At 37.9% G+C, this 12904-nt stretch overlaps 1 protein-coding gene and 1 pseudogene across 1 annotated transcript in view; both read right to left on the bottom strand.

The window, feature by feature from the left end:
* LOC102820687 (succinate--hydroxymethylglutarate CoA-transferase-like) overlaps positions 1–12904 on the bottom strand; it is a 1213992-nt gene that overhangs the window by 183631 nt on the left and 1017457 nt on the right. Inside the window, 1 exon segment of the mRNA XM_006832262.1 lies at positions 12461–12524. Coding sequence (XP_006832325.1) covers positions 12461–12524 — 64 coding nt within the window.
* On the bottom strand, positions 6731–7888 carry LOC102833054 (annotated as a pseudogene).

Genomic DNA, 12904 nt, shown 5'->3' on the forward strand with positions numbered 1-12904 from the left:
TTTATTATTTATTTATTTATTTTAATTATCCAAAGTTAAGCTTTTGCTTAATTGTTTGGAAAGCTTACAGCTTCTTGAAATAATCAGGGATATGGAGTTCATAAGGAGCCCTGGTGACACAGTGGTTAAGTGCTCAACTCTTAACCAAAGGTTGTAGTAATCTGCTTCCATGAAGATTATTGTGCCGTGAGTTGGTTCTGACTCATAGCGACCCTGTATGTGGTTTCTGAGGAGCGGCTGGTAGGTTTGAACCACAGAATTTGCAGTAGAAGTTCAGTACTTATCCAACAGTGCCACACCAGAAACTATATGGAATAATTGTGCTCTGTCCTATAAGGCCACTATGAGTCTGAATTGATTCAATGTAAACAGGTTGTAGTATATAGGAACAGTATCAACATATGCAGGCAGATGCTCTTTATTACCCATTCTGAGAGTCACATGTCCCTCTGACTTATATGCTGTTCAGCTGAAGGACCATTTGGCAAAGAGTTTAAAGGCCCCTCACTCTTTCCTCGTTAGGTGGTATCTTAATCTTACTCAAGGGTGGACCCAGAGATGTAGTGACTGCTAATGCCATACCTGGCAAAGAAATGACAACATGGTGATATGGTTTCCTAGACGCTGATACGTAACTCATCCACAAAACACAACATTTGCCCCAGCTGGAAAAATAAACTGAGTCCTACCCATTTAGCTCTGTGCCAAATAAATACTGATGGTTGAGGATGATGTGATACATAGGATATCGTGCATGGCCCATTGGTAATGTTAATCTAGCTGAAGATTTTTTTTAACCCCTTACTATCACCATTACTACCATTTCTTCACCTCCACTAATACCTCATATTAATTTTAATATTTTGTGGCTATTCAAATTTAGAGAATGATTTCTTACTTAAAAAAAAAAAAAAGATGATTAATTCATCTGATATTTTCTCTATGTCTCCTAAGTAAGAATTCCTATTAAAAGAAAATTTGTATGCGATTCTATCCAGTTCTCACCTTTCCCTGGCTGCTAATGCTGAATGCTACTGAGAGACAAAAATGCTAATGAGAGACAAAAAGCCACTCTGGTTTCAAGGTGGTCTAAAACAACTCCTTCTTCAGCTGTGAATAAACTGAGCAATGAAGTTAATCGACTCAATCCAGGTTAAAAGCTCTAAGAGACAATTATATAGTCACCTCTTGGTTATCCAAGCTCATTCCATAACAAGGAAGTTCAAACTAGAAGATAATGTTTAAATGTTTGTAATTAACAAATATAGTTATTTGTTTTTATATCTCCAGCCAATCCATTCCTAATTATACATAATTGATTTAATTCATTCCCTAAAGACACATCATAAGCTCAGAACTTAAATTTGAGCTCAGAACTTAAATTTGATCCAGAAAAAATCTTGGCTAGGCACCCTAATAAAGTCAGCGTAGATAATACAACAAAGACAACCAGACATTTCTGGTCCACCTTCTAAGACAAAAAAAAAATTCTCATCAAGCCACCCACTCTTCCTGTATTTTGTCTAGTTTTGGTTTTGCTCTATCTTTAGATTTGGTTTGGCAATCAGTGATCCACTGAAATTCTGTCAAACATACCTTTAACCTCAAAGATCATATTGCATAATAAGGCTTGAAAAAGAATCCCAAAGAATTTATAAATCCAATTAAACATCCATCCAGGAAAATTCTTCATTAAAAATGTATTTCTAGTAGTAAAAACATAGGTCCCTCAAAAATCAATTCATAATTTAGAGCTGATTTGCAACAATAGTTTCTTGTCTATGATACAAAATCAGTCATCAGGAATCCCATTACGGTCTAGGTTGATGAGGACATGTTGAAGAGGAACAATTGGGTTCCTGGACACCTTCCCAGTCCCAAGTAACAGGAACATGAATCCTTTTAGCATGAAAGTCCAAGTTCATGAAATATTTCTTCCTTACAGCACAGATAAGGATAGTTGATGGAGAGTCCTAAATTGTATCAGCAACAGAAATGTGGCTTTAAGGGCTTCTCAAGTTCCTGATGGAAAAACATTCCTGAGGATACAATTCATGCCTCCTCTATTTCCTCCTTGTTCTCCTAGGAAGTGAAGTTGCTGTACTGTTCATTTGTTTCTGAACAGTAACAATGTCTACGATCCTGCCTCATTGAAACAAGACTCCCAGGAAGAGTGCAGACACCTAAAAGTCAAATCACCTAAGAATATTCTGATTCGTTTCACTTCAGTGTATCATCATAGGTTATTTTTTAAAATAAGATTAAAAATAATTGAGGACTTTGGGAAATACCATGGCTAGTCTATTTGAAAAATAACTTCCCTGCCAAATTTCCCTCAGTCTGTTGACAGAATGTAGACCCTTCCTTTCATCTCTTTCCTCTTTTTTGCAGCTAAATCTGGTCCCTAAAGGAGTATATTCTTTCTAGAAGATAGATTATTCACTTCACACAACATGAGAACTTTACACCCTCTTCCTGTTGTCATCTACAAAGGGTTTCTACCTGGAAGAAACATATCTCACCTTCCATTCTCATATTGGTTTTACTTGGAATTCTTTGTGAAGACCAACATATTTTAACTTTATAGAGGGATATAAGATGAAACTTTTGTTTCTTTTAATATTTCATTTTCCCTAGCATAATTTGTGACTGCTTTTCCCTTTGCTGTTATCTATTATAGAAATTTAACTGCACTTTAAAGATATGTGATTTCAGAAACACTATCTAATTTTCTATCTAAAGGGAAGAAAAAGCTAACTGTAACAGGGAAAGATGAAGGCTTGAGTAGGATAGAAGACAAAGTCTAGTAACTAAAGAAAAGACTTTGTGGTCTCTCCTTTAATCTATATACGTATGCTTCAAATTGAAAATAAACTAAAGAAATAAAATAAATTTCTTTTTAGATTAACTTCCCAATGAGCCCGTCTAGTTACAAAAATGTATATTACAAACAGTTTTCAAACATCACTTTCTCGATTATTTTTCACCAGATGAATTTTTATCCTAATTGTTAGTTAGAAACCTTACTTTTAGTGATTAGTTGGTATGGAAAATACTGATTAAATTTTAAATGACAGCATCTTCACCCTCCTAAAGCTTACAACGCATACTGTCCTGAAACAATAAAATTGCTTTAGATCATCATGTATAAAAAGTTATCCAAAGCACTCAGAAATACCATATGTCAGATAATCAAATAAAAAAACAGCGCATTCAATTTTTTTAGAATATCGCCATAAAATCCAAGCATCAACAATTTGATTTGAGATACGTTAATTCATAGTGGTAATTGCTCACCTGACATCCAATGCCCACAAGCTAAAAATTTGCTGCAGGTTCCAAATATGAATATTAAAATACTACGAGGGAACTTAAGAGAAGTTTTATTAAAGAGAACTTGGAGCTGCTTCATGAAAAATACAGATCAGGGGACCAGCAAGCAACAGTAATTTCATTTAAAATCATTCCACATGCCTAGAAAACTGCTTTACTTTCATACTGCTGACACACTCACCATTAAAACACTTCCCAGAAGTGTGGGTGAAATCAAAGAACCGCAATGCACATTCACAGGGAAGTATCTGAACAAGGCTGTGGTGAGAAATGTTAGAGTTGCACATCAAACTCTATTTTGGTGATATCCTTTGAAGTCTGGAACTCAGCACCAAGGCTATTTTGGCACCTACAAAGTACATGGAAGGACGGCATGTTCCACTCTGGTTAAAAGGCCAATGACCAGCAGTATTAGAAGAAGATGCAAAATGGTTAATGGCTCAGTGGAAACTGGCAGTCCTTTGGTATGTGAAAACTAAGGCAAGATCTTTCCACTTAAGTGGAAATAAATATGGTGATGTTTACACAATGGACGATCTCTTGTTGAGGAAATGTTATGATGTTGCGGTAGGAATTATAATGTTACCTTTCCTGTTTTGTTTTTCTTGTTTGTTTGTTTATAATTAACACTTAATTTCAATCTAATCTTCAGAACATAATGAAATTTGAAAAGTCTTCAATCAAACAAGAAGTTTTGTAGAAATCATTCTTAATCAATTAATGAGAACTACCGCTAAAACAACTTTGGGGATCCTACCCAAGTTCCAATTCCAAGTCTCACCTTCACCTGTCAAACAGTTAGAATCAGAGGCCTCAGTATTGGTCTCTTTTAAAGTTTTGATATATTTTAAATTTTACTGCTAGCTCCTTTATAGAGCTTATTCATCTGGTCTCTACTTACTCCTCAGTTTAACTTTAAACCTGCCACTTCCCCACTTTCTCCATTTGTATTTTAACTCAGTCATTAACTCAGGGGTAACTCAGTCATTCCAGGGTGCCATGTTCTTTTCTGCTTTGGGACCTACACACTGCTCCCTTCTAAGATCACCTGACCCTCATCCTTTCCTGATCCTGAACACTAGATGAGGTCTCCCTGTTTGGTATCTCTAAAGCCTCCCACTGTGTCCTCTGGTTTCCCAGGGAAATACCCATTCCAATTTTCTGTGTTAATTAATCATACCTGCCACCCTGCTTTTGTTGATGATAGGTGCCATTGAGTTGGTTCTAGCACATAGTGATCCTCACACAACAGAATGAAACATTGTGTCATTCCATCTTATCAGAGCTCTTCTTCGTTTTTACTGACCCTCCACTTTACCAAGCAGGATGTCCTTCTCCAGAAATAGGTCCCTTCTAACCACATGTCCAAAGTATGAGAGACAAAGTCACATCATTCTTTGCTTCTAAGGAATATGTTAATGGCACTTCTTCCAAGACAGATGTTTGTCCTTTTGGCAGTCCATGGTACTTACAATATGTTTCACCAATCACATAAACCAAATGAGCAGATTTTTCTAAGGTCTTGATCTTCCTTATTCATTGTCCAACTTTCACGTGCTATTGAAAATACCATGGCTTGGATCAAGCTTACCTTATTCCTCAAAATGACATCTTTGCTCCTTATCACTTTAAAGAGGTCTTTTACAGTAGATTTGCCAAATGCATTATGTCATTTGATTTCTTGACTGCTGCTCCCATGAGCTCTGTTTGTGGATCTGAGCAAAATGAAGTCTTTGACAATTTCAATCCTTTCTCCCTGTATCATGATGTTATTTATTGGTACAGTTGTGAGGAGTTTCATTTGCTTTATATTGAGGTGCAATCTTTCCTACTGAAGGCTATAGTCTTCAATCTTCATCAGTAAGTATTTCAAGTTTTCTTCAATTTCAGCAAGCAAGGTTGTCTCATCTGCATATCTCAGGCTGTTAATGAGACTTCTTCATATGACCTACTTTCTTGGGTAATTTGCTCAGCATACTGCCTCCATAGAACAACACTGGACCTGTGTTACATACAGCTGTACCCCAGAGCTTCATAGGACATCTGGAACATAGTTCAGTTAGCTGAGTCTTGTGTATATGTGTGTGTGTGTATTTGAGGTTTTAGCACTCAACCAATTTATATTAGTTAATTGTGAGAAAATTAATGCAATGTGCCTATTGTTCTGACCCTTTTATCACTAAATGAACAATGAGCTAAAATTAGTGACTACTCCCCTCATTAGGAACTCTTAGAACATCTGAATATTGAAGTCTGACAATGAGAGACATGATATATTTTCTCCATTTATAGTATCATTTATATTTCAATTTTCTTAGTCTACCTCCATCTTTAGCAATTTAATAGTATGTTCTGTAGTTCAAATGACAGAATAGTGCAATGAGCAAGCTATGAAATAGAGTTTAGCATAACTAAACTCATATTTAGAAATAATTCATGAGCAGTAACTAGTCTCTCTGACTTAACTACAACATCTATATACACAATAGAAATTCCTTTCTTTTTCTTGACTATGAACTGGAGGTGTGGGAAATTATATAAAAAGCCAGTGTGTTGCAATAAACATATATTAATAGAGAATTAAGGTCACACTAATTGCTGTGTTTTAACATAGATAATTATTACAAAATTGAAACAATCCATGCATAATTACAATATGTATCTTTAAAATTTAAGACCTCAAAAGAAACTTTGAAGATGTAGATAAATTTCCATTTCTGTTTAAAGAATATTAAGCATAGGTCTAACAAGATATTTTTAAGTATGCTAACCAATCCTGGTTTCTAACCAATCCTGGTGTAGCACTGTAGGATAAGCACTCAACTTCAAGATCGGTTTGAACTGCAAGATCGGAGGTTCAAACTCACCAGTCACTCCTCAGAAACCCTTTATAGGATCACTATGGGTTGGAACCAACTCTAAGGCCCTTAACAACAACAGCCGGTCAGCAGTATCCTACATAAGAACTATCATCTAAGGGAATGCTATATGGATGTATATAGTTTTAAAGCAAATGTTATAAATATGGTATAAGATTTATTGCTGCTCTTCAAAAGAAAACAGTCCATTGATGATGATGATAAGAAATGCTACAAGCAAATGAATGCAACCTAAAAATAATTCAGCACAACTGAAGTTCATTAATAACATAGAAAAGTATAGTTACTAACAAGGGTGTTGCTGTAAATGTGAAGATGCAGGCATATCTATGTAAATACACAAGGGGGCTTCAGAAAATTTGTGGAAGAAGTTCATTATCTTTTCATTCTATTATTCCACAAGTTTTTTGAAGCAGTCTCAGAGAAGGCTGGGGATGCTGGGCAGCAGCGCTCACTCCCCTGCTCCCCCTAGGCTTTGTCACAGCACACACAGACCCATGGAGTGCACAGTGGGGAGCCTAAAAGATGGAGGTGTAGATGTGGATCTTGGTGTGGTGGCACTGGGCGATCCACACGATGTTGTGTCACTCCTGTTCCTTGAGCTTCACTAAGGCATACAAGACCCAGAAGTGGACCTTGTTCAGCTTCACCTCGTGTTGGGAGAATCCGTCCTCCAGGGTCTTGTCTCCAGGGTTGCTGCCTGTGCCCTCAAAGAGCAGGTTCTACTCTGGTTAGTAGTTGACCACGTTCTTAAACTGCTCATAGTCATCAGCCTGGGCCAGCTGGGCCAAGCACTCAGGTTGGAGTCGCCCACAATGCAGGAAGAACCTGGCGCCATCCTTCTTGGATCTATTGATGGTGATGATGAAGGCACGGGGATGGGCTTCAAACTCCAGGATGAGGCACATGGCATTGGTCATGGTATAGCCCAGCAGGGTACTGAACTTGTAGAAGGGCTCCAGGTAGTCCTTGCTGAGTGTGTTTCTAATGTCAGCGTTCATCTCATCCAGGTCCTGTTTTGAGCTATTGTTGTTGTTGTTATGTGCCGTGGAGTCCGAAAGCGACCCTGTACAGGGTTTCCGAGGCTGTAAATCTTTACGGGAGCAGAAAGCCTCATCTTTTTCCTGCGGAACAGCTGGTAGTTTTGAACTGCTGACTCTGAGGTTAGCAGCCCAATTCGTAACCACTACGCTACCAGAGCTCTGGAAAAAGGCCACAGGGACGTGCCCACCAGAATGGCATTGTTGAGCTAGGCAGGGATCTGTGCAATGTTCAAGGCCGCCATCTGCTGCTTGAAGCTGCCTGTTGCTGTTGTTGTTAAGTGTCTTTGAGTTGGTTCCGACTCATAGAGACCCTGTATAGGGTTTCCAAGGAGCGACTGGTGAGCTTGAACCGACGACTTTGCAGTCCAGCGGATTAACCCACAGCGCTACACCAGAACTCTTGTTGTTGTTAAGTGTTATCAAATCAGTTCTGACTCATAGCTACCCTGTATAGGGATTCCGAGGAGCAGCTGACAGGTTTGACCCACGGAGTTTGTGGTTTGCAGTCAAGTGCTTATCGTACAGCACCGCACCAGGGGTCCAGCTGTCTAGCAGGTGGCATTTGGGCACCAGCTCAGAGACATAGCTCTGGTGCAACATGCCCATTGTGAGTAAGATGACCAAAAAGCTTTAAGTAATAGTGCATAGAACCCCAGTTTATAAATTAAATAAATAAAAATTTAAAAAGCGCTCCATTAGTTACTCAAAAAACAGTGTAGTATGAAGTCACTTTTAACTTCCCTTTGTCTCTCCTGTTTAAAGAGTCACCTAGGAGACATTCTAGGAGCATTTGAGTTCTTTCTATGTCATTGATTAGGTCTTCCTTACAAAGAAAAGCAGAAATGTCATAGGCAAATAAAATCAATGAAAGGGGTAATCCATAGGAAAATGAGTTTTTGTTAATTTATCTTTAGAAATAAAAGTTTAAATATTCTAATGCAATTCCTGATGAATACCTCTTACATTTAATATCTCTTGACCTATCTGCATAGCTTCTTATTGTTTTACATGGAAATAAGAGATGTAACAACAAGTTCTTACCTGGTATCTGTAATAGCATTGTCATTCAACACAGTTCATTTTTACAGAATGCACATACATTGCCTTCAAGAGACACTCAAATACAGATTTCACAAATAATCTACACATGTCAATTCCATCTCAAATCTGAGACCTCCATATTGATAATAATTCTACAAGAATAATATAAGGAAAGTCAAGGGAATAGACATACCAAAATTATGCCTAAACACTACAGAAATTGAAAAAGCAAAAGGAGATAATAGCAGATTGCTGTTGAGTCACAAACTTTAATGTAGTAGAGGGAATTATCAGCTTCATTTATTTACCCCTCCTATGTCTCTGCCTTTTACATTGAAACTTTCTAGTTTCTCACAATAAGAGTAATGTGTATCTCCCCACCCCTTTGGACTTGGACTAAAACTACTTTGGCCAACAAATGTGGGCAGAAGGAGTGCAAGTTCTGTACCAAAGTGGAATTGTGGTGTCTGTTTGACCTTTTGCCCTTGATATGAGAAGAACTTGAGAGATACATGAAGAACAATTGAGCCCAAGTTACAATGAGCAGCCAAGCCCAGACCTGCAATTAGAACCAAAGCTGAACCCAGTGTAAACCAGTTGTTCCCGCAGGCGATCCACATGTGTGGAATACATGATTGCCTATATTTGAATCAAATGTCATTACAGAGCATTATTGTTACAACAACTAGCATATACACTTATACGTTAAAGTGAATGTTTTCTCCTCTTCTAGAATTTGAAAAGTGTTCTTCTCTTCCTAAAATTATTTCTCTATTCATTTATCATGTTGTCATCGTTAAGTGTCATTGAGTTGTTTCAACTCACAGCAACCCAGTATAGGGTTTCCAAGGGATGTTTGGTTGGTTTGAACTGCCAACTTTGGGGTTAGATGTCCAGTGCTGAAAATTCACATTTGATTGATTGGGAGAGTGTCAGATCCAATGAGTTAATTCCAGGTTAGTCATTGACTTCCTTTTTTTTTTTTTTTTTTCTTTCTAGCATGTACTGACTAAAATTCTTATTCTTTCCTCTCATGTGTTCTGGTGGTGCTAGATGATACGCATTGGATTGCTCACCATTTCAGTGGTTCAAATCCCCCCAGTAGCTCCTTGGAAACTCTATACAGGGTCACTATGAGTCAGAAATGAGTCAAGGGCACTTAATAACAACATATGATCTCATGTATAAACATGTGGAGTTGAATTAGATCAGCAGTTCTTGAATTGTTCTTTGGGGACCATGGTTTCAGGGAGGTGTCTGGAGGACCACAATATGGCAAAGGAAGAAAGCTCAGAGGATGGAGTGCCTGGCTATCCATCAGCAAAACTGCTTGGATCTGTTTTAGATCTTGAGATTTCATTTGGAAAATCAGTTACACAGTTTAAAAAGTAAAGCTGAAAACTAGCTGACAAAATGCTTTTCAAAGTCTTCTCAAACTGGAGGCAATATGATCACATTTTTTAAACAAAATGCTCTCTACTCTTCTTCTCTTTACCCTGATTGCTGTGACACTAATTCAACACACCACCACCTGAATTCCTATGATAACTTCCTAACCTGACTCTGTACTTTAAACAGTAAATAGTATCATTTTACTGCCCTGCTTAAAGTCATCTACAGTAAAAGCAAGCTTAGTCAGGTCTCCACACTCTCCTCAATCAGTCATATGTATTATTGTCCTTCTTCCCCCCTTTCGTACTGGTGTAAAACACATCTAACTTTTTCCCACCTAGGACATGTTCACATGGTGGTACCTTGGCTTAGAATGCTCGTCTCCTATTCTTCAAATGACAAATTCTTCTTATAATTCAATTCCCAGCTTATAAGTCAGCCTCTCAGAGAGGATTTCCCAACTCACCCACATTATTCCATATGACAACCAACATATCATTATTTCCCCTTATTTGCATTTAACATGAGGAGTCCTGATACGGCGCAGCAGGATAGTGCACTGGGCTTCAGTGTCAGTTTGAATTTCAAGGTTGGAGGTTCAAATCCACCAACCACTCCTCGGAAACCCTATATGGTGTTGCCATGGGTCAGAACCAACTTGATGGCACTAAACAACCAGAGCAGTTATAGAAATATGTGTTACCTGTTTTTGTTACCTGGCTTTCCACTGACTGTAAGCTGTATGAGGTCAGAGGACATGTTGTCTGGTTTATGTTGGTATTTTCCAGATACAAAGTCATGCCTGGCACATAGTGTATATTCACTGATATGAATGAATGAATGACCTTTTTAGTTTTCATCAACACACATTTTTTCCCCACCACTTTTCTGTGTTGTATGGCATTTCCCTGTAAGGAGCTCTGGTAGTGTAGTGATTACGAATCGAGCTGCTAATCTCATGGGCACCAGTTTGAAACTATCAGCTGTCCTGTGGGAGAAAGATGAGGCTTTCTGCTTCCGTAAAGTTTTACAGCCTCAGAAACCCTGTACAGGGTTGCTATGAGCGGAACCAACTCCACTGCACAGTACAACAACAACAACATGTGTAAACCCATTCTCATAGTCACCTTCCTTAATTGATTGATAATGTTCCTAAAATCCCTCCCTGTTAGAATTTTATCTTTCATTATGCTTCATTGATTATATCCCTTTTATTATTTTTGCATGCCAACAGTTACAATTCCAGTCTGCTATAGGAATTTATTATTAAGTGACCCCCAAATCTTAGAATGACATAAACAATTGCAGTTATTCAATACATGAGATCAGATATTTAGAAGTAAATGGTCTATGCTATTCAACTGAGGACACTAAGGAATTTAGGATATGCCCAAATTCCAAGCAAGGCAATCAGGAAGTAGTTTCAGGACAACATGGTCAAAGTCATATCCTAACAAATTTCATTGTCCTTGTCAAAGAAAAAAGGAAAAGTAGTACATTGGTGTACTGTTGGATGCTATCAAGTCAATCCAACTCATTGTGACCCATGTGACAGCGTAGAACTGTCACACAGGTGGTTTCTTGGTTGTGATCTATACAGAAGCAGATCACCAGGTCTTTCTCCTGAGGTTCAAACCACCAAACTTTCAGTAAGCAGAGAGTTCTTAATCATTGTGTCACCAGGGCTACTTATGGTTTATAAAATGGAGACATAAAGAACAAGAATGTGGAGTGTTTATCTAACAAGATCCAGAGGAAAGACACAACAGATCTGAGGGATGGTACTATTAGGATCACCAGAGAAATAAGTGTGTAGTGGGTCAAGGAACTGGGCATAAGCTCTGGATACACTGTCCAAGAGGATGCTCTAAAGGTTGGCATGAGTCTCAGGCCACTGGAAAGAAGAATTCTCCTCTGGAAATTAAGAAATTGGCATTTTGTAAAAACAGCAGTCTTTGGTAAGTTTGATACAAGTCAAACTTTCAAAAATTCAACCCATACTGAGCTTACTGAAAACATTCAGTGTTCTAATCTGCAAAGCCAATATCCATACCTTCCACCGTAGTTCTTTGGGAAAATTGTTGTTGTTAGGTGCCATCGAGTCAGTATTGACTCATAGCAACCCTATGCACAACAGAACGAAACACTGCCTGGTCCTGGGTCAACCTTACAACTGTAGCCACACTTGAGCCCATTGATGCTGCCGTATTGCCAGTCCATCTCACTGGGGGTCTTCCTTTTTATTCTCTGACCCTCCACCTTACCAAACATGATATCCTTCCCCAGCGACTGGTCCCTCCTGACAATATGTCCAAAGTATGAGAGATGAAGTTTGGCCTCCAAGGAGCACTGTGGTTGCACTTTTTCCAACCCTGGCGTAAACAGACACTACTTCTTTCTGACTTTGTTTTGTTAGTCTCATACTAACTGCACATTACTATCATAACAGTTACCATATCTGTTGTTACCTCTCTGTTAATAATTACATAATGGATTTTTGTGACTATATGATTACACTAAGAGGAATTAGGAAATAGGAGCTTTTTTTTTTTTTTTTTGTCATGGAAGCAATCAGACATTCATTATAATTAAGCCACAATTCTATACTCTCAGAGTTCATTCATTCCTGTGAGTGTGGACCAAGGGATCCTCTTTTATTCAAAATGATGGTCACGTCTTGACAAGTTTGGGGATCATCCAGACCTGCAGTAATCATCATATTTTACAATGAACAAAGAAAGATATTAAAGAAAATAACCAAAATGTTCAGACCTGGGACTGATATCTTCCCCACAGTCGGGTGCTCCATCTCCATAATAAGGCCATTGTGCAATACCTTAAAACAGAGAAACAGAGAGAAAATATTTTACAAAACAAAAGTATATTTATTTAATCTCAAAGAATATGGAAAACTGCTTATTCAGTTCCTCTTGATAAAAGATACTGAAAAAACCTAAGATGTGTAAAAAATTCATTTCAATGTAGATATTTAAAATAAAAATAATGTTCCCTCTTATACCACACCAAGTGAAGACAACAGATGCTAGAAGACTCAAGGACTAGCAAACTATATTTATATAAAGTCTTCCCTCATAAAATACTATTTTCTCCTAAATATAAGAACTAATTCCCTCCCTTTTATCTATATGTTGTTGTTGTTGTTGTTAATTGCCATCGAGTTTGTTCTGACCCATAGCAACCCTGTATAGGGTTTCC

Source organism: Chrysochloris asiatica, unplaced genomic scaffold (genome assembly GCF_000296735.1).
Source record: "Chrysochloris asiatica unplaced genomic scaffold, ChrAsi1.0 scaffold00006, whole genome shotgun sequence".
NCBI lineage: Eukaryota > Metazoa > Chordata > Mammalia > Afrosoricida > Chrysochloridae > Chrysochloris > Chrysochloris asiatica.